The 22,267-nt window shown below is 38.4% G+C and overlaps 1 protein-coding gene across 1 annotated transcript in view; it reads right to left on the reverse strand.

The window, feature by feature from the left end:
* Positions 1 to 91: 91 nt before the first annotated feature.
* The window catches only part of PPP6C (protein phosphatase 6 catalytic subunit), a 41,655-nt gene continuing 19,479 nt past the window's right edge, over positions 92 to 22,267 (reverse strand). Inside the window, exons 2-7 of the mRNA XM_045162318.1 lie at positions 16,295 to 16,390; positions 6,524 to 6,589; positions 5,367 to 5,508; positions 2,391 to 2,470; positions 2,006 to 2,215; positions 92 to 891 (exon numbers count right to left, since the gene is read on the reverse strand). Coding sequence (XP_045018253.1) covers positions 643 to 891; positions 2,006 to 2,215; positions 2,391 to 2,470; positions 5,367 to 5,508; positions 6,524 to 6,589; positions 16,295 to 16,390 — 843 coding nt within the window. The 3' untranslated portion in view covers positions 92 to 642. The remainder of the gene's footprint in view (positions 892 to 2,005; positions 2,216 to 2,390; positions 2,471 to 5,366; positions 5,509 to 6,523; positions 6,590 to 16,294; positions 16,391 to 22,267) is intronic.

Here is a 22,267-nt window from a genome sequence, read left to right on the forward strand (position 1 = left end):
TCTGGAAAAAGATCAATACAATTATCTTAATGTACAAAGTCATAAGCTATAGCAGTTTTAAAACTAAAATTTAAAAACACAACAAAGGGCAGCCCTTTAGACCAATTTATTTTATATCCATTTAAAATATCATCCAACAAAGGACAATGAGTTTACAGCTGGGACGGTATACATAACTCGAGTCATTTGCAGTCCATCGTGCCCACTGGATAACAACTTTGCTGCTGAAATTTCTTAAAACTTACCAAACTAAAACAAAAGACTGAATAATACAAAAGGAAGAGTATTTCAGAGTAGTCTGTTCTGTCAATTGGCTTTTTAAAAAAGGAAACACATTCTGTTTCCCTCAGACCGGTAAATAAGCAAGAGCTACATGCAGCAGTGTGAGTATTAAGACATTTCTCAAGTCTTCTCAAATGAGTCCAAGGCGGGGATGGGATGGGGGAGAAAACTGATAGAAAAACATTGCTATAGACACCATAACAAACAATAAATTTAGATAATTTAAAATTAAAAAAAAAAGGCAAGAGGCAGCATTTCAGCAGCAAAGTGCTCAATAAAAAGTATATTGTAGAGGGTAATACACAAAAGTTGGGGTAAGAAGAGGACAGAAAAATGGGTCAGCAGGATGGGGCGAAGGCCTCAAAGGAAATACGGCGTCGTCGTTCTGGGAGGAATAACACGTTCTGAATCTGGAACTGCCCGGAATAACTTTGGTTCTCTTGTATTTACATCTTTGAAGACCATGATTGAAGCAATATTTCCACAACGATAGCAGTAATTAGGAGCAGACCATACTGTTACCAGCTTCTCATCAAACATAAATTTATAGCCTTCATGCACTAATTGATGTGCTCTGCAGATGAGTTTTAGGTTGTTGATATGAACAAACTGCAATTTAGAAAGGTTCTGTTAAGTAGCCAGCACATTTTTTAATAAATCAACCTACATATATAAGAAAATAAGCATTTAAATAAAGTATAAATCCTGTATCTACTAAAGCTCTCATGATTACAGAACCCATTTTACTGTTATTCCCCACTAACTTCCATAAGTTAGCCACTTTGGCCTGAGTTATAGAAATAATCACATAATTAGACACAAATTTCTGAAAGAAAAGCATTCTGTAAGTACAATCATATATGAAGCAAAGTTTTTTATGGTTTAATAATAAATATATTACTATCAGTCTGCATCCCAGGTGGCGCTAGTGGCAAAGAATCTGCCTGCCAATGCAGGAGACACAAGAGACATGGGATCAGGAAGATGCCCTGGAGGAGGAAAATGGCAACCCACTCCAGTATTCTTGTCTGGGAAATCCCATGGACAGAGGAGCCTGACAAGCTATAGTCCATGGGGTTGGGGTTGCAAAGAGTAGGACACGACTGAGCACACACACATATTACTATCAATTTCGATCATTTACTGAGGCTTCAGTATGGCTCTTAAAAAATTTGGAAAGAGATTTATTATCCTTCTCTTGCAACTGAAAGAAACAGAGGCTCAGACAGGATAAATCTAGCTCTCTGACTCCATGCACTATGCTGGATTACTTCACCCTGTGTATGTGTGTGTATTTTTAAATGAAAATAGTTGAACCTCAAACAATCTGCCTATTCACAATAAACACACATAGCAAATCATTATTTTGTATACATAACTAATACAATGTTAAATGTCAATTATATCTCAATTAAAAAATATATATATACACCTAGAAATACATATTAAAAAGTTGCCTATCTTGCCCTTGTTATCTCATTACTTGCACTGTTTGAAAGAAAAGGAAAATTTATTTTACACATAGTACCAGCGGATGCTAAAGGAGGTGCTTTTATTACATGATCTCATTTAACCTTAAGGAAAGACATATGATAAACCAGACAACCACAGGCACCACAGTTTCAGTAAACTAGACTAGAAGTTTGGTATCTATATCAACCATAGTTCTTTACATATGCCATTAGCAACCAACAAACCACTTTTACAAAAATGTTGGCTTTACCTCATTTGTGACCTTTGCGCCAAAAAGCCAACCTGCTCCTCGGGGACTGATTGCCCAAGTATCCACATCTTCAGGATCTGACCAAACCAGATCACAAAATGCTCCTTTATGGGGAATTTCCTGATTCCGTTCAATGGTTCGAATTTGATCCAGTGTTTTGATATCAGGAGATAAACCACCATGAACACACAAAATCTGCTCATCTATTAACTAGCAAAAAAAGATAAGAAAGAGTTGAATATATAACAATAAACTCAGTCATACCTAAATTCATCAATGAGTGCTAATGATATCAATATAATTGAGATGGCAATTAGATAAACATATGCAAAGTGTTACTGGCAGAAAAATACTTAAGCTTTTTAAAAGATTTACATAAACTTACAGCTGCTACTGTGAGCATGTCAAAAACTTTGGTACAGTATCTCCAGGCATTAGCATTTCCATATTTGGTTTGGCACTCATCTATGAGAGAAACAGAGTTCTCATTAATGAAGTTCTGAATATGCTGATAAAAATAAAGAATACAAGGGAGTTCCCTGGAGATCCAGTGGTTAGGACTCAGTGTTTTCACTGCTGTGGCCTGGGTTCAATCCCTGGTTGGGGATCCTGCAAGCTGTGAGGCGCGGCCAAAAAGTAAATAAATGAAATAAAATAAAGAAAGGACATATCTAACACTAGGACAAGAGAACTTGTGCTTCAACTAGGATGGCAAGTTATGACACATATTTAGCCCTGGTAGATCCTCCATGGAGTCAGGAGACTAGTAGATAACTGGTCTAGGAAAGTGGTCCTACTTTTCATTCCAAAAGTGGCCCTAAGGAGCAGCTGAAATTATTGGTCAAATGCTATAATCAAGAAGAGCTAAATATCAATTTCACATAACCCAGAGCAAATGTTTTTGTCTTATCATTAATACTGGGAGTAGTTCCCTGGTGGTCAGGACTCCTTGTTTTCACTGCTAAGGGTGCAGTTTTGATCCCTGGTCAGAGAACTGGGTCCTACAGGCCACATGGTGTGGTTAAATAAATAAACTTTTAAAAAATTCTGGGCAATTCCATCAAACACAGTGACATATTTAATGTGACTACTTTATGCTAGCAGGATAACCAAACACATTAGAGGACCCTTAATCATAAGAACATGGGTAATCCCCTTTTCAACATTTCTCAGGCCTACGTTGCCTCTTGAGATCTTCTGCAGATTGTGCAACTACACACTTGAGTTCTAGTAAGTACCCTGGTAGTTATCACTAGGTCTTATATGTTTTCAGCTGAACATTCTCTCTGCTATCTACAACAGTTAATAGAGTTTATTAATCTCTTCTCTCAGTTAATACCAAGGAAGCTATGCTCTTTGGTTTCTTCCTTAATTTTGAAAAACAAACAAACAAACAAACAAACACATATCACTATTGTCCTAAGTACACTTGAAAATGATACTGTGGGGTACTGTCAACCCTCATAATTTTCTAAATTGTACCTTTACGTGGGGCAGGATCCTTACGTAAACGTCTCAGGAGACATCTCTAACACTGAGCACAGTTTACCAGTAGGAATCGACTTGTCAATTTTTCACCCTGACACATAAGCAAAGCACTTGGTTCATAATAACTGCTAACTACAACCATGTTTATCAGGATGAACTGAAGGCCCAAGATAATAGCTATATGTGGACATTTTTACTTTAAAATCAGTACTAAGTTCCATGATGACTAAATCTATCTTCCTCCTGAGGAGCAGATGGGCTTCATCTTACTAAACAAAACCATCTACGAGCACTAGAGCACAGCCTGGGATCAAAAACATCCAGTACTAGATGCTGTGCTGCTGGTCATTTTCTGCAGTCAAGGCATCATGATTAAAATGTCCTCCTTCCTCTCCCCCTGTTACTCCTTTTGCCCTACAGTGATAATGCTGGTCAATTTCTGGGGTGTAAGTATATGCATAATAGTAATCTTGGACAGCTGCAGTCAGCTGCTTTCACTGAGCTAACATCATATTATATGTTATCCAAAATAGTGATTACTTTGTAAAAGCATCAATCAGTTTTATTCCAAATGGTATTTGGCATTTTGAGAATGTAAATAAAAAGTAACTTGTAGAAAGGAGATAAATATTAGCCATCTAACTTTTCAATTTCTATTAAGAAAGTTATATAAGTAACAAATTCTCAGGGAGTTCCCTGATGGCCTAATAGTTAGGATTCCAGGCTTTCCCTGCCTGGCCTGGATTCAATCCCTGATTGGGGAACTAAGGTTCCCCCAAGAAACAAAGGGTGACCATAAATAAATAAATAACAATCAATTGTCAAAATTTCTCAGTTTAATAACTGACAATGGCTGACAAAATGAGCAGTAAGAGAGTTCAATTTATCTTTACAATGACAGAAGATAATTCAAAATATAGTCTAAAACTAAATGGTTATGAGATTAATATTTTTAAATCTCTCAATATTTGCCTTAATTATGCTCAAAGAAAATTCATATTAATATCTCAACAGTTCTATCTACCTCCTTCAAAGAGCTCCAAATCTCATTTTTAAAAGCTTTCAATCATACACAATTGTATAGAAGTAGCTATTTGGCTTTTAATGACTTGAGTTCCAGTATCCTCTGGAGGAAGTACACAGATTTACAGTGCATCCATACAGTGCATTACAGTGCAGCTAAGAAAACACCATTAATGAAGTGAAAAAGCTGGCCACAATATTAAAAAACCAAGTATGATCACATTTTAGCTTGATGTGTTGTACACATACACAGATATGTATACAAACACACACTGTATACAGAATAGGCTCTTATACTGAGTGTGCAAAACACTCCTTTTCAGCAGATTCTAAGGCCCCACCCCAAACGATCTACAGCAGCACCCAGCAGTCTACAGTTTTAACAAGTGCCCCAGATAATTCCAATGAGGTAAACTGAAGACTGCATTTTGAGGTACTGATCTAGAAAGACATACACCAAAAAGTTAAAAAGGGTTCTCTCAGACTGCTAGGTATAAAATAATAAGCTACAAGGATACACTGTACAACACAGGCAATATACCTAGTATTTTATAATAACTTTAAAAGGAGTATAATCTATAAAAATATTGAATCACTGTGTTGAACAGTTGAAACTAATGTTGTAAATCAACTACATACTTTAGTAAAAAAAGGAAAAAATAGAATGGTTCTCTCTACGCAGTCAGATTTTCAACTGATTGAGGGAAAAAATGGAGTTAAAAATGAGAGTGGAAAAAGATTATCTGTATTTTCTCATTTTACTATTAAAAGCACACGCATGACATATGTGGCCTTTTTTCCCCAAAGAGGAAGGTAAGACAATATTCAGTCAGAGAACAGAAAATCTTACCATAAAATCCATACACCTGTGTTATCTGTCTACTCTCATGATTTCCTCGCAAAAGTGTAATACGATCAGGCCATTTAGCCTTTAGTGCAAGAAGGTAAGTGAAGGTCTCCAAACTATAGTAACCTCGGTCTACAAAATCACCCTGTAAAGTAAAAATTTACAGTTACAAACAATATAATAGCAACATTTTTAAAAAATTATACCAAAGTGCACAAACTCAGAGACAGTACAAAATAGCAAAAATGAAGAGTCACACACTGAATTATTTGGAAATTGGGTTTTGACAAAAATTGAAATGGAAGTACGTAAGCTATTCCTTAAATGTTTGTGCTAGTTTTATGCTACCGGAGGCTTACAGCAACCTGCTGTGCAGTTCTCTCAAGGACTGTCCCTATAAAACCACCATTTTTTCAATTCTCTACTACCTACATTAATAAACGTTTGTAAAAAAAAAAAAGTGTGAATCAAAAAACTTTAAATTTCAAAAATCTTTTTAACTGTATCAAAAGAGCTGTCAATTTGAAAATAGTTCTTTTTTTTTTTAGAGCAAATATCCTAACAGTGTTCTACACTCAGCTTTGTATTTAACAACTGCATATAATGACATACTATCTACACTTCCCATTTATGTTTACTTGGGCCAATATTAGACCATAGGAAAACAGCTAAAAGAATAAGAAAGTAACCCAGAAATTTTCAGAAGGAAGGAAATTAACAGGACTCAAAAAAAATTAAACAGTAACATTTTATTCCAAAAAGAAAGCAAGTATCTACCTTAATAGTAAATGTGTATATTCTTCAATCCAAATAACAGATGAAAATGAATACTCAAAAAAAATGACAAAATAACAGTAAATTGAAAATTCATGATTTAAACCTGAGGTTCCAAGCTATTTTTTTTTGTTTTTGCCTAACCATTACTGAAGGCTACAATCCAGTTCTAACTACACAGCAGTTTACAAAAATAATTATTCTCAACTAAAGGACACAGCAAAATGTAGCAAAGTATTGAATCACTTTTTCACATATTTAAATAGTGACTGTCATATGGCAATGAAAGTATTATCTACATGTAGTAAGACAGATCTCCATTTAAAATAAGTAGGTGAAAAAATGTAAAATAAAATAAGTAGTTGTTATCACTGGTGTTTACATACCATAAATATGTAGTTTGTGTCAGGAACCTGACCTCCAGTTCTGAATAGTTCACAAAGGTCATAAAACTATAAAAGAAAGGCAATATATGCTGATTACAAATTCCTGTGAAGGAGTAAAATATGAAACTGAGGCCAAACTGTGTAAAGAAGCAGTGAATTAAGACTTCAAATATGTACATTCATAAAAAGAAAGAAAGTGCAAACTAAACTACCAGGCACACAGCTTCCAAGCCTTAAAAAAAATGAAGCTCTCGGTTATCACTAAAGTCATTCCTAGCTCATCAGTGTCATGGCAAACCCCTCAAATTTCTTTCATGCATCTCCCCATCTATCACTAGAGAATTTGAAATCATGTATCAGTTACCTAACTGTCGAGAAGCTAACCCAATCATCTTGTCCCACATTCCGCATCTATTTTAAAGAGACAAACATTAAGGAAACAAGTGCATAAGAATTTCTTTCAAAGAATGAGTTTACATGACACTTCATCGTGTCCTACAGAGCAGATCAACCTACCTTCTTATACTCTGCTTTCAGAGATGTGTACCCTTAGGCTCTACAGCTGTGGAGAGTCTTCTCAATAATCAGTATATTTAAAAAAAAAAAAAAAAAAAGTATATTTCATCATACTCTATTTGCCTGAAAATTTAACTGACAAAAATGTGTGCTTGATAACTTCAGTCAACTAGATTATCCTAATCTTATTTTCTAAAGAAATCATCACAGTTTTTCTGAAAAAGAATTTTGGATTAAAGGTATTGACTATACCAACTACTATTAATAATTTCCTTCACATCTACTGTTTACATTTGAAAGTAAAATTTACGTAGTAATATTACTTCTCACTTCCCACCTCATATATATGTATACATGTGTATATCACATATGCATAAACAACCACACACAATATAAGCCGTAAAAAATAAGTATATATGTTTATACACACACTTGGTGTATGTATGTGTATATGTAATACACACACACACACGTGTGTGTGTATCTTACTTTGGCCTAGTAATTCCACTTTTGTGACTATATCCTCAAAGGGAAAAAAAAAAAGGTGTGTAACATAAACAAAATGCATCATAGCACCATTTCTAATAAGAGAAGAAACAAGCTTCATGACCAACATAGAGGAATATTAGTAAGACCCAGACCTCACATAGTCATAAATAATGATTATAATGGAAATTATGTAGCAAAGTGCGACAGAATACAAAATTACACCTATAACTATACAATTTTACTCTGTAAAGTATTGAGTATGTACACACAAGTCTGAAAGGAAACATTTAAAAGTTTTATAAAATAGCTGCTTTTTTTTATTCAATATAAATTTATTTATTTTAATTGGAGGCTAATTACTTTACCATATTGTATTGGTTTTGCCATACATCAACATGAATCCGCCACGGGTGTACACGTGTTCCCCATCCTAAACCCCCCTCCTACCTCCCTCCCCATACCATCCCTCTGGGTCATCCCAGTGCACCAGCCCCGAGGAGCATCCTGTATCCTGCATCAAACCTGGACTGGTGATTTGTTTTACATATGGTATTATACATGTTTCAATGCCATTCTCCCAAATCATCCCACCTTCTCCCTCTCCCACAGAGTCCATAAGACTGTTTTATACATCTGTGTCTCTTTTGCTCTCTCACATACAGGGTTATCATTACCATCTTTCTAAATTCCATATATATGTGTTAGTATACTGTATTGGTGTTTTTCTTTCTGGCTTACTTCACTCTGTATAATAGACTCCAGTTTCATCCACCTCATTAGAACTGATTCAAATATATTCTTTTTAATGGCTGAGTAATACTCCATTGTGTATATGTACCATAGCTTTCTTATCCATTCATCTGCTGATGGACATCTAGGTTGCTTCCATGTCCTGGCTATTATAAACAGTGTTGCGATGAACACTGGGGTACACGTGTCTCTTTCAATTCTGGTTTCCTCGGTGTGTATGCCCAGCAGTGGGATTGCTGGGTCATATGGCAGTTCTATTTCCAGTTTTTTAAGGAATCTCCACACTGTTCTCCATAGTGGCTGTACTAGTTTGCATTCCCACCAACAGTGTAAGAGGGTTCCCTTTTCTCCACACCAATAGCTGCTTCTTTAAAAGTATTGTAGAAGAGTGAGTGTCCTTAGACGTTACTCTGGATGTCTGCAGCAACATGTTCTTGAACAAAAGCTTTGTAAGTTTCCATTTAATTTATATATATTTAATGGATGACCAAAAATTCTGCTTCAGGGACCCATAGTTCCTACTCCACACTTAAAGTGTTTTCCAAAATTCTTTAATATAATAAAGAGTTACTACAGTGAGTCAGAAAGAGAAATATAAATATTGTATTCTAATGCATATATATGGACTCTAGAAAACTGGTACTGAAGAATTTACTTAAACAGGGCAGCAGTGGAGAAACAGACCTAGAGAACAGACCTGTGGACTTGGGGAGGGGGGGTGAGGGGAGGCAAGGGGGGCAAGGGGAGGGAGGCGGTGGGGGCGAGGAGGGGTGAGGGAGGGCGAGGGGAGGAGAAGGGGTGAGGGGGGGCGAGGGGAGAAGGGGGGGCAGGGGGGAGGCGAGGGGGGGCGAGGGGAGGAGGTGGGGTGAGGGGAGGCGAGGGGGAGCAAGGGGAGGGAGGTGAGGGCGGTGAGAGGGGGAGTAAGTGGGGGACGGGGGAGGGGCGAGGGGAGGAGACGGGGGCAAGGGGAGGAAGGGAGGGCGAGGGGAGGAGAGGGGGGCAAGGGGAGGCAGCAAGGGGAGGCAGGCGAGGGGAAGGGGGGGCGAGGGAAGGAGAGGGGGTGAGGGGGGGGGCGAGGGGAGGGAGGCAAGGGGGAGATGGATGGAGAGAGTAACATGGAAACTTACAGTACCCTATGTAAAATAAGATACCCATGGGAATTTGCTGTATGGCTAAGAAACTCAAACAGGAGCTCTGTATCAACCTAGAGCAGTGGGATGGGGAGGGAGATGAGGGGGGGAGTTCAAAAGGGAGAGGATATATGTATACCTATGGCCGACAGGTTGAGGTTTGACAGAAAACAACAAAATTCTGTAAACCAATTATCCTTCAATTAAAAAAATTAAAAATATATATATAATAAAGAGTTACTAAAAACATATGGAGACAAATAACTGTCATACATTACTGGGAGCACATCTCATTATTTCACAAATAATTTCTACCATCTAGTGTATGCTTTTCATATCACACACACTCTATTAGTGTTCTTATTTTAAAACAAAACGAATCCTGAGATGTGGATTTTACCCCATTATTAGAGGCAAGGAAATAGTTGGCCAACTCAGTAGTTTTTAATTTTTTTGGTTTCAGGACCCAAGCATAGTCTTAAAAATTACAGGTCCTCAAAGGCTTTTGTTTTTACACTATATGAATCAGTATTAACCATATTAGAATTTTAAAGTGATCATTTGCTAATGTTTAAACCTCAAATATGCAGATGACACCACCCTTATGGCAGAAAGCGAAGAAGAACTAAAGAGCCTTTTGATGAAAGTGAAAGAGAGTGAAAAAGTTGGCTTAAAAATCAATATTCAGAAAACTAAAATCATAGCATCTGGTCCCATCACTTCATGGGAAATAGATGGGGAAACAGTGGAAACAATGGCAGACTTTATTTGTTTGGGGCTCCAAAATCACTGCAGATGGTGACTGCAGCCATGAAATTAAAAGACGCTTACTCCTTGGAAGGAAAGTTACAACCAACCTAGACAGCATATTGAAAAGCAGAGACATTACATTGCCAACAAAGGTCCATCTAGTCAAAGCTATGGTTTTTCCAGTAGTCATGTACGGATGTGAGAGTTGGACTATAAAGAAAGCTGAGCACCGAAGAATTGATGTGTTTGAACTGTGGTGTTGGAGAAGACTTCTGAGAGTCCTTTGGACTGCAAGGAGAGCCAAGCAGTCCATCCTAAAAGAGATCAGTCCTGAGTGTTCATTGGAAGGACAGATGCTGAAGCTGAAACTCCAATACTTTGGCCATCTGATGCAAAGAGCTGACTCATTTGAAAAGACCCTGATGCTGGGAAAGATTGAAGGCGGGAGGAGAAGGGGACGACAGAGGATGAGATTGTTGGATGGCATCACTGACTCAATGGACATGGGTCTGAGTGAACTCCGGGAGTTGGTGATGGACAGGGAGGCCTGGCGTGCTGTGGTTCATGGGGTCACAAAGAGTCAGACATGACTGAGAGACTGAACTGAACTGAACTGAAATTCATTTTAAAAATCGGGGAGGGATGAATTAGGAGTTTTGGATTAACATATACATACTACTTTAAATAAAATAAACAGTGAGGACCTACTGTATAGCACAGAGAACTCTACTCAATATTCTGTAATAACCTATATGGAAAAAGAATGCATGTATGTATAACTGAATCAATTTGCTGTACATCTGAAACTAACATAACACTGTAAATCAACAATACCCCAAAATAAAAAATTAAATTAAAAAAAAATCAATAACTCACCAAGTAGCAACATACATATATTTTTAATGAAAAATAAACTGTCTCCCAAAGCAAAACATAACAAATTTATGAAAAGACTGGCACTGTTTTACATTTTTGCAAATCTCTTTAACGCCTGGCAAAAAAAGACCACAGCTTGGGTTCTCACAGCCTGCCTCTACAGCCAATCTGAATATTCAGTTCTGAATATTCACTGGAAGGACTGATGGTGAAGCTGAAACTCCAATACTTTGGCTACCTGATGTGAAGAACTGACTCATTTGAAAAGACCCTGATGCTGGGAAAAACTGAAGGTGGGAGGAGAAGGGGACGACAGAGGATGAGATGGTTGGATGGCATCACCAACTCAATGGACATGAGTTTGAGTAAATTCCAGGAGTTGGTGATGGACAAGGAGGCCTGGTGTGCTGCAGTTCATGGGGTTGAAAAGAGTCAGACACGACTGAGTGACTGAACTGAAATGAACAGCCAATCTGTTGGGATATGCTGTTTAAAGTATACAAAGAAAATCCAGCTTCATACAGGTATGTGTTACAAAAGGGAGAAGAATTTTAATAACCTTTAGAGATAATGGTGCATATTTTTCTTCTAATAAATCAAAACTGAACAACTGGTCTCTTCTCAAACTGTGTCAGATAGGCTGGTCTAACATTTTGAGTGAGTAATACACTCTGGTTATTTGGAAAATGAAAAATAGTATTTCTTTATAATCATTAAAAAAATATTTGTTAATATTATCACTCATCTCATCAGAAAAGTCTTTTAGGTATCAGAAGCTAGGAGCTTCATGGTGGTGAATTCAAATTTTCTAAAATTCCAATTATTTTCTAGAAAACTCAAATTCTGGCATCAGCAACAAATACTATCAATTGTTCCTCTTAAAGTGACTGGCTCACTTCATTCACTTTTGCAAAATAGTTGCCAAATACTCATAGTTTGTTATTCATTCTCTCAAGTAAAAATAGCATTCCATTAAAAAGAAAAAAAAAGAGGCTATTTCAGATGGAGATACAAAACTGCAAAAGTAATCTTCTTTTGAGAAAACCATTTTTCTTTGACATGCAGCAGATGTGCTTTATGTGCTTCGTACTTCATCACAGGGGCTGTTCAAAAGATGTATCTACTCAATGGTTAAGAGTTACTGTTAATTAATATTACTAGTTCATCAAGGACATTCTTAAATGATACTGGCACTTTATTTTACTGTAAATACATGCATGCCGGTGAAGAATGCAAGGACAACCAGCATAGGCTTGGTGGCACTCCCTGGATCAGGGAGGCACCAGCAGTTTTACCCTCAGTTGATTTTGTGCCATCTTACAGACCCTCAAAGGTCGACATAGCTAAAGAACTGAAGAGCTAGCTGAAGTGGATTCTTAAACAGCTGTTATGTACCCAGGCAGGACTTAAACCAAGCTGTCTGTCACTGAAGTCTACAACCTCCTCACTAGATTATACTGTTTCAATGCTTCCTGGCAGTGTAGGAATGCCAACACTTTTCATGAGTTTATTTATAGTCATAATCCAATCTTGCAATTCCAGAACTGGCCTAAGGGGAAGACAACTGTACAAGTCCCAAAAGACACATCTTACATTTGACTTTATTCTACAGACATTTAGAAGCTTCTCAAGACCTATGCTTTCGATGAGCAATTGTTTTAAAGGGTCAAGTACAAGAGAAACACTATTCAGTTTGGTGGCAGTCTTAACATGGACTGGGAGTTCCCTGGTTGCCTAGTGGTTAGGATTCTGAGCCTTCACTGATGTGGCCCAGGTTCAAATACCGGTCTGGGAAGTGACAGCAGATGGGTGAGCAAACTGTGCAGGCAAAAATAATAATAATAGTAACATGGCCTATTGGGCACCTATATGAGTTTCAAATCTCAGCTCTGTCCCTTAGTAGCTATGTGAATTTAGGCTAATTCCTCAATTCTTCAGTCTCAGTCCTTCTCCACAAAATGATCCAATCTCATGGAACCCTTAAAAAAAAAAAACTGACATGGAATTTATGAGAAAGCATAATTTATTTATCTCAAAATTTATTAATCTCAAAACACAAGATAAATGAAAGCAAGAGTTGTACATTTGACTGAAGGATAAGAAAGCCTACTTCAGCGATCAATGCAAAGAAATAGAGGAAAACAACAGAATGGGAGAGACTAGAGATCTCTTCAAGGACATCAGAGATACCAAAGGAACATTTCATGCAAAGATGGGCTCGATAAAGGACAGAAATAGTATGGACCTAACAGAAGCAGAAGATATTAAGAAGAGATGGCAAGAATACACAGAAGAACTGTACAAAAAAGATCTTCACGACCCAGATAATCACGATCGTGTGATAACTCACCTAGAGCCAGACATCCTGGAATGTGAAGTCAAGTGGGCCTTAGAAAGCATCACTACGAACAAAGCTAGTGGAGGTGATGGAATTCCAGTTGAGCTATTCCAAATCCTGAAGGATGATGCTGTGAAAAGTGCTACACTCAATATGCCAGCACATGTGGAAAACTCAGCAGTGGCCACAGGACTGGAAAAGGTCAGTTTTCATTCCAATCCCAAAGAAAGGCAATGCCAAAGAATGCTCAAAATACCGCACAATTGCACTCATCTCACACGCTAATAAAGTAATGCTCAAAATTCTCCAAGCCAGGCTTCAGCAATATGTGAACCATGAACTTCCTGATGTTCAAGCAGGTTTTAGAAAAGGCAGAGGAACCGGAGATCAAGTTGACAACATCTGCTGGATCATAGAAAAAGCAAGAGAGTTCCAGAAAAACATCTATTTCTGCTTTATTGACTATGCCAAAGCCTTTGACTGTGTGGATCACAAGAAACTGTGGAAAATTCTTCAAGAGATGGGAATACCAGACCACCTGACCTGCCTCTTGAGAAATATGTATGCAGGTCAGGAAGCAACAGTTAGAACTGGACATGGAACAACAGACTGGTTCCAAATAGGAAAAGGAGTTCGTCAAGGCTGTATGTTGTCACCCTGTTTATTTAACTTCTATGTAGAGTACATCATGAGAAACGCTGGACTGGAAGAAGCACAAGCTGGAATCAAGATTGCCGGGAGAAATATCAATAACCTCAGATATGCAGATGACACCACCCTGCAGAAAGTGAAGAGGAACTCAAAAGCCTCTTGATGAAAGTGAAAGTGGAGAGTGAAAAAGTGGGCTTAAAGCTCAACATTCAGAAAACGAAGATCATGGCATCCGGTCCCATCATTTCATGGGAAATAGATGGGGAAACAGTGGAAACAGTGTCAGACTTTATTTTTCTGGGCTCCAAAATCACTGCAGATGGTGACTGCAGCCATGAAATTAAAAGACGCTTACTCCTTGGAAGGAAAGGTATGACCAACCTAGATAGCATATTCAAAAGCAGAGACATTACTTTGCCAACAAAGGTTCATCTAGTCAAGGCTATGGTTTTTCCAGTGGTCATGTATGGATGTGAGAGTTGGACTGTGAAGAAGGCTGAGCACCGAAGAATTGATGCTTTTGAACTGTGGTGTTGGAGAAGACTCTTGAGAGTCCCTTGGACTGCAAGGAGATCCAGCCAGTCCATTCTGAAGGAGATCAGCCCTGGGATCTCTTTGGAGGGAATGATGCTGAAGCTGAAACTGCAGTACTTCGGCCACCTCATGCGAAGAGTTGACTCATTGGAAAAGACTCTGATGCTGGGAGGGATTGGGGGCAGGAGGAGAAGGGGACGACAGAGGATGAGATGGCTGGATGGCATCACTGACTCGATGGACGTGAGTCTGAGTGAACTCCGGGAGTTGGTGATGGACAGGGAGGCCTGGCGTGCTGCGATTCATGGGGTCGCAAAGAGTCGGACACGACTGAGCGACTGATCTGATCTGATATATATTACAGAAGTATAAATTTATTAATTAATTTTAGTAGTATGCAGTTGTCTCTACCTTCCGGACCTTTGATCCGGATGACTGTAATTCATATGCTGAAAAGTCCTTGGGGAATTTCCTGGTGGTCCAGTGGTCAGGACTCTGCACTTTCACCGCTGATTGAATCTGAGGGCAGATTTAATCTCTGGTCTGGAACTAAGATCCCACGACCTATGCAGTGCAGCCAAACACAGGTAACCCCTCAATTTTAATATTATAATCAAAGGAAAACACTGCTTGGTTTATTCCAACTTTTACAAATATGTTAAAGGCACTGCCTATATTAATACCTTTATGTTAGCAAAATAGAAATGTTTATTATACTTTAGCAGAGAAGTAACACAGAAATCAAGAAATATGCTCCTAATGGTTTACTTTAGAGAACAAGAATTTTAACAAATCAAATATGGCATAATGGGGTTTCTATTTAGAAGCTGGTAACATGCAGATGTCAGTTACTATAACCTCAAACATCCAGAGAATAGATTGAAAAACCCAACTCAATCACAAATAATCTATACACCTTTCTGCTCCTTTAGGCAGTCATAGTTAAGGTCATGTTGGCATTCATAAATCCAACGTTGTTCACAATATATTATTATTATAATTATTATTATATTATGTCACAATATATTAGCCCCAACTCCACTGCATGCATAAAGCAGGCTATGAGTGTTTTGTTCAGCTTTCATTACCCAGGAAAAAAGAAAAAAAAACTCCACAAATACACAGTTTCCTAATCAGGCTAAACACTGACAGTAAGAGTCTAAAAATGAGGTGTACCCCTCTTTTCAATGCTCTGAAACGCTTAAAAACAAAATCCAAGCAGATGAAAAGGTGAGCTGTCTTTCTCATTCCATTCTAGCAGAGAACTGCTGTGAAATCATGCACCAATAGTTTTTCTGAACAGTTGTTAATTCTCATTCCCACTAAGGAAATGATGAATTTTCAATAAAATATGACATTAAGTGAACAGAATGAATACAACAGCAATGCGTAGAATGAATAGAAAATTAGTGCCCCAAACCAAAGCATCTCCTATCAACCATAACTATGAGCAGTCAGTCTGTAGTTATTTTCTATCTCCTCTTGTCCACAGAACAATAATGCTTCACTCAGTTCACTTCCTAAGTGTGATTTCAACAAAGTCCATGAATAATTTGACTACTGCTTTTATTCAGTTTAACAGTAACCAGAATCATCAGTGTCACACAGACTGAGGCATCCTAGCCAACCACTAGCTGCTCCTTTTTTTTTTTTTCAATATTTTACAGCACAAGTGGAAACACACATGCACTACGGACAGACGGTACAAAAGCTAAAACTCTGCTCATGAAATTTTACCTGTCCATGTATGTCTCCACACACTGTTACTGGTGTTGATACTGGCTGGACATTTGACTCTTCCAACAGGAGGTCACAAACGTAGTCACATAGCCGCTGTAAGAAGAGAAAATAAAATGCAACCTCTTACTACAACATTAAAGCTGAAGACCAAGTGCAAAAAAGACAAGAACTAACACGTGTAATAACTCAACATTCAAAAAACTAAGATCATGGCATCTGGTCCATCACTTCATGGCAAATAGATGGGGAAACAATGGAGACAGTGAGAGACTTTATTTTCTTGGGCTCCAAAATCACTGCAGATGGTGACTGCGGCCATGAAATTAAAAGATGCTCGCACTTTGGGAGAAAAGCTATGACAACCCTGACAGTGTATTAAAAAGCAGAGACATTACTCTGCTGACAAAGGTCTGTATAGTCAAAGCTATGGTTTTTCCAGTAGTCATATATGGATGTGAGAATTGGATCATAAAGAAAGGTGAGCAGCAAAGAACTGATGCTTTTGAACTGTTGTGCTGAACAAGACTCTTGGGAGTCCCTTGGACTGCAAGGAGATCAAACCAGTCAATCCTAAAGGAAATCAATCCTGAATATTCATTGGAGAGACTGACGTTGAAGCTGAAGCTCCAGCACTTTGGCTACCTGAAATAAAGGGCCGACTTCTTAGAAAAGTCCTTGATGCTGAGAAAGATTGAAGGCAGGAGAAGGGGACGACAGAGGACGAGATGGTTGGATGGCATCACCGACTCAATGGATATGAGTTTGAGCAAGTTCCAAGAGATAGTGAAGGACAGGGAAGCCTGGTGTACTGTAGTCTATGGGATCGCAAAGAATCAGACACGACTGAGCAACTGAACAAAATACATGTATTGTTTCACAGAAAAGGAAACCACTCTACGATGACTGGGATTTGATCTGTCAGCTTTCACCTTCCTCTCACAATGCCTATTCCAAAATGCAAACTCCCTGGATACACAGGTTCAGTTCAGTTCAGTTCAATTGCTCAGCTACACAGGTAGCTAGAAGACAGACAGCTTTGCAAGGAACTGTCGGCTGATGTTTTTCACACACACACACACACACACACACACACACACACACACACAAGTAAAAGTCAATCATTTTAAAAGGAAAAGGTCTTTATCTGCTCATTTCTTAAGTAAATTACAAACCATGCATGTAGCAAATATGATCCAGCAATTGCACTCTTGGCAATGAAAATTTATGATCACATAAAAACCTGTACACAGAAGTCCACAGAAGCTTAATTCATGACAGCCAAAAACCGGAAATAAATCAGATGTCCTTCCACAATGACTAGTTAAGTTATAGTACATTCACACAATGGAATACTATTCAGAAATAGAAGGAAACAAACTATTGACACATGACAATCTGGATAAATTTCAAGGGAATTATGCTCAGTGGGGCGGGGGCGGGGGGGGGGGGGGACCCTACCCCACAATGTTACATACTGTATGACTCCATTTATGTAACATTCTTGAAATTAAAAAATTTACAGAAATGGAGACCAAATTGATTGACTGCCAAGGGTCTAGGAGTTAGGAGCAACAGGAGGGAAGTGGGTACAGTTATAAAAAGGACAACACATGGACTCCTTGGGGTGACGGAACTGTCTTAAAGGCAGTATTGGATATGAGACTATAGATATAGTAAGACTGCAAAAAACACAATTAAGTACAAGTAAAACTGGAGAATGATGAACAAGATCGTGGGGTGTATCAATGTCAATATCTTGGTTATGATATCTGTTCTACAAGATGTTACTACCAGGGACAACTGGATAAAGGGAGACTTCCTGGTGGTCCAAGGGCTGGGACTCCGCACTCCCAAACGCACGGTGTAGGTGCCTGGGTTCGATCCCTGGCGGGGGACTGGATCCCACATGCTGCAACTAAGAGTTCACATGCCACAACTGAAAACCACACAGCCAAATATATAAATCATCTTAAAAAATAACTGGAAAAAGGGTACATGGGATCTTTTGGTATTATTTCTTACAAATGCATATAAATCTACAATTATTTCAAAATAAAAAGGTTAACTAAAATTAATTATAAAATATAAATCTAAAATTGAAGAGTCACTCTACCTTTCAAAAAGAGCTCTAAATGTCTGCATTTTAAAAATATTTGTCCTCTGAAAGCACTCAAACCAAAAGATTTCACAGAAGGAAAACAATTCTAACAATAGTTCTCTAGAGAAGGAAGGGTACAGTCTGCTGTGTGAAGAGAACTGGAGGGGGAACCTCCTTCCATCTGAGACCAGTTAATACTAGTCAGACGCTGTATTAAAATTAAAATCTCACAAAATTAGATTTTAAGAAGGTAAGCCAAGAAAGAACAAATTAAACTACACAAACATAATGAAATGATTTTAAACATTAATTATGGAATCTAAATGCTATGACTTACTTAAATATAGCAGAGGCACACTTTAACAGTTATAGCCACAATACTTTACATTGTTCAAAATAAAAAGAGTCATTCTTATTCCTAGGATAAGTTCTGACCTTCAAATAGCACCTCAAAGGAAAGATCTTCCTTTTGGCCTGGAGTCCTGGCCCTGGAGTAGCGAGCTCTTTCTTGTGCTGAATTTCCTACAAACCTCAAGGCTTCAATAAACAGTCCTTAGTCTTGACATATAATCTATTCATTATTCATAACAGGAAAAGATACGGATGAAAAGTCCTTCAGTTCTATTTTGCATTTGTTTAAAAAAAAAAAACAAAACTCAGCTTTTTCCTCCCCATGTAGGGAGAATTTCAGTTCTTCCCTACTGTGTGAATCTGTCTAAGTCTCCTTTCCTAGTTACACGGAACACTCATATTTCTGACACTTCTGGTCACCAAATGTATGCAGGTTTTTTCCTCCCTACAATATGCAATTCTCTGTAACATCAGCTGGGTATCCTACAATTTAACTCAACTCTGACACTATTTATTAGAGATAGTGTCAGATCTCACAGGTTAAGAGTTCAGTTCCACAAGACTGCCCTTCTCAACTCCCCAACAAACATACACACACACTTCAGACACCAGTTGTAAGCCCAGGTTATATCACCTGCACTTTTAACCAACCAGCTATATATCAGAGGTTCCAAAGACCTCCTCCGTGAGTTTGAATATTTGCTAGGGCAGCTCACAGAACTCAGGGAAGTTTATCAGCTTATTAAAGGATGTGATAAAAGGATACAAATGAACATCTAGATGGAAGAATGTGCAGGGCAAGGTATAGGGAGAAGATGGAGACAATCGATCCTTCACTGTCACCACAGCTCTGCCTTTACTAGAATGTCATGTCGTTGGAATCATACCTATGTTGCCTTTTCAGGTTGGCATCTTGCACAAAGTAATATGCAATTAAGCTTCCTTCCTGTCTTTTCATGGCTTGATCATTTCTTCTTAGTGCTGAATAACATTCCATTGTCTCAATGTACCAGTGTATCCATTCATCTACTGAATGATACCTTGGTTGCTATCAAATTTGGGCAATTATGAATAATGCTGCCATAAACATCTGTGTATAGGTTTTGTAGTGGACATGTTTTCAGTCCATTTGGATAAACACCAAGAAGCATGACTGATACAACATATGTAAGGGTGTTTAGCCTGGTAAAGTGAAAGTAAAAGTCGCTCAGTTGTGTCTGACTCTTTGTGACCCCATGGACTTTTCCATGGAATTCTCCAGGCCAGAATACTAGAGTGGGTAGCCTTTCCCTTCTCCAGGGGATCTTCCCAACCCAAGAATCAAACCCAGGTCTCCCACATTGCAGGCAGATTCTTTCCCAGCTAAGCCACAAGGGAAGCCCAAGAATACAGGAGTGGGTAGCCTATCCCCTCTCCAGCAGATCTTCCCAACCCAGGAATTGAACAGGGGTCTCCTGCATTGCAGGCAGATTCTTTACCAGCTGAGCTAGCAGCTATCAGTGAAGCCCAAGTGACAAAAGGTCTTCCAGAGCGGCTCCTCGAGCCTACATCGCCATCAACAACCAGTGACCGCCCCTGCTTCCGCCAGTGTGGCAGTGTCACAGGTGTGCTGCAGCATGACCCTGCTATTTTAACTTGCATTTCCCTAATGACATGTGATATTGAGATATTGAGCACCTTTCATATGCTTATCTGTATTCTATATATTTTCTTTGGTGAGGTACCTGTTCAGGTCTTTGGCCCATTTTTAATAAGGTTTAATAGGGTTTTTGTTTTCGTTCTGTTGAATTTATCGGATACGTCTTTCACAAATATATTCTCCCAGTTCGTGGCTCACGTTCTCATTCTCTTGACAGTGTCTTTTGCAAACCAAAGTTTTGATTTTAGAAAGCCCAGTGCTTCTCAATTATGTTTTCGTAAGTAGATTGTTTTCATTTGTTTGGGTTTGGTTACAGTGATGAGGAACTAGGAATTTGAGGGGTCTTTTTAACAATTTCATTGAGATATAAATCACATATCATAAAATTTGCCCCTTTACTGTGTAAAATTCAATGGTTTTTAGCATATTCGCTGTTAAGCAACCATCATCATAATCAATTTTAGAATGTTTTGATCACCCCAAAAAGATCACCAATGTACTCAATAGCATGCATCCCTCAATTCCCATAACCTCATCTGCTGTGTCTATGGATCTGTGAATTCTGGACATCTGGAAACGGGGCCTTTTGTAACTGGCTTCTTTCACTTAATATATGTTTTTAAAGTTCAGCCACATTGTAATATGCATTATTTCTTTGTTCTTTTTTATAGCTGAATAATATTCCATTGTATGTGTTTATCACATTTTGCTTATCTATCCATCAGTTGCTGGACATGTGGGTTGTTGCCACTATTTGGCTATAAGAACTTGATTTTGACACAGTAAGTCTGTGATGCCTATCAGACCTCAAGGTACCTAAGACATGCTTTAAACAGCTGATCAAATGAGTCCTGTTTTCAAGGAAAAGTATCCAAACTAGAGAGACCAATCTGGAGACTGTGAGAAAATATACAGTTCAAGTCATGAGACTAGAAGAGACAACTAAAGTGGCTGCTTATAAACAGACAAAGGGTAAGTTCAAACAAACATGAGTCCTAATACCTCCCACAGAAGTTAGCGGGGGGAAGGGGGAACCAGCAAAAGAGACTGGTTGATGAGGTACAAAGGAAACCACGTGAGTGTGGTATTATGGAAGTCCTGTGAGGAAAACATTTCAAAAGCGGAGTGATCAACTATGTTCAGTGCTGATGGAAGGTCAAATTTTGAAGAAACAGAGTAGGGCCAAGAGGGAAAACTCCTTTATTCCTAAATCAACAAGTACCAATTGGAGAATATCATACACAAGTAATACCATGGCATAGTTCAGAGGTCAAGGGCACCCTCTACTTTTTACTACTTATTACTTAGCCTACTGTCTGTTACTTAGCTGTATAACCCTGCTAATTTACTTGATCTCTCTGTACCTCAGTTTCCTTGTCCACAAAACAGAAATACCAACCGGGGGATATTCTAAGGATTAAATAAGCCAGTGCATGCAAAAAACGCTATGGAGCTTTACATACACAGAGTCATATACAAAATCTACTACATAAAAGCATACACTGAATTATAAAGTATGAGTTAGAAGAACATATATCAAACCCGAAATAGCAGTTGCTGGAGATGTCAAACAAAAGGAATTCCACCTTCATCTTTAGTTATTTCACTTTTTTAAAAAGCCTGAAAGGGACTTCCCTGGTGGTCCAGTGGCTAAGCCTCCATGCCCCGAAAGTGGTGGGCCCAGGTCTGATCCCTGGTCAGGGAACTAGCTCCCACGTGCTGCAACTAGGAGTCTGATGCTGCAACTGAAGAAGACCCGGTGTGCTGCAACTAAGGCCTGGCACAGCTAAATACATCAAATAAATATTTTTTTTTTAAGGATAAAAAAATGTAAAAAGTGTGAAAAAAATTTATCCTTGGTGGAAGGAAACAGGTATATTGT

The sequence above is a fragment of the Bubalus bubalis genome, chromosome 12 (assembly GCF_019923935.1).
Source record: "Bubalus bubalis isolate 160015118507 breed Murrah chromosome 12, NDDB_SH_1, whole genome shotgun sequence".
NCBI classification, from domain to species: Eukaryota; Metazoa; Chordata; class Mammalia; order Artiodactyla; family Bovidae; genus Bubalus; species Bubalus bubalis.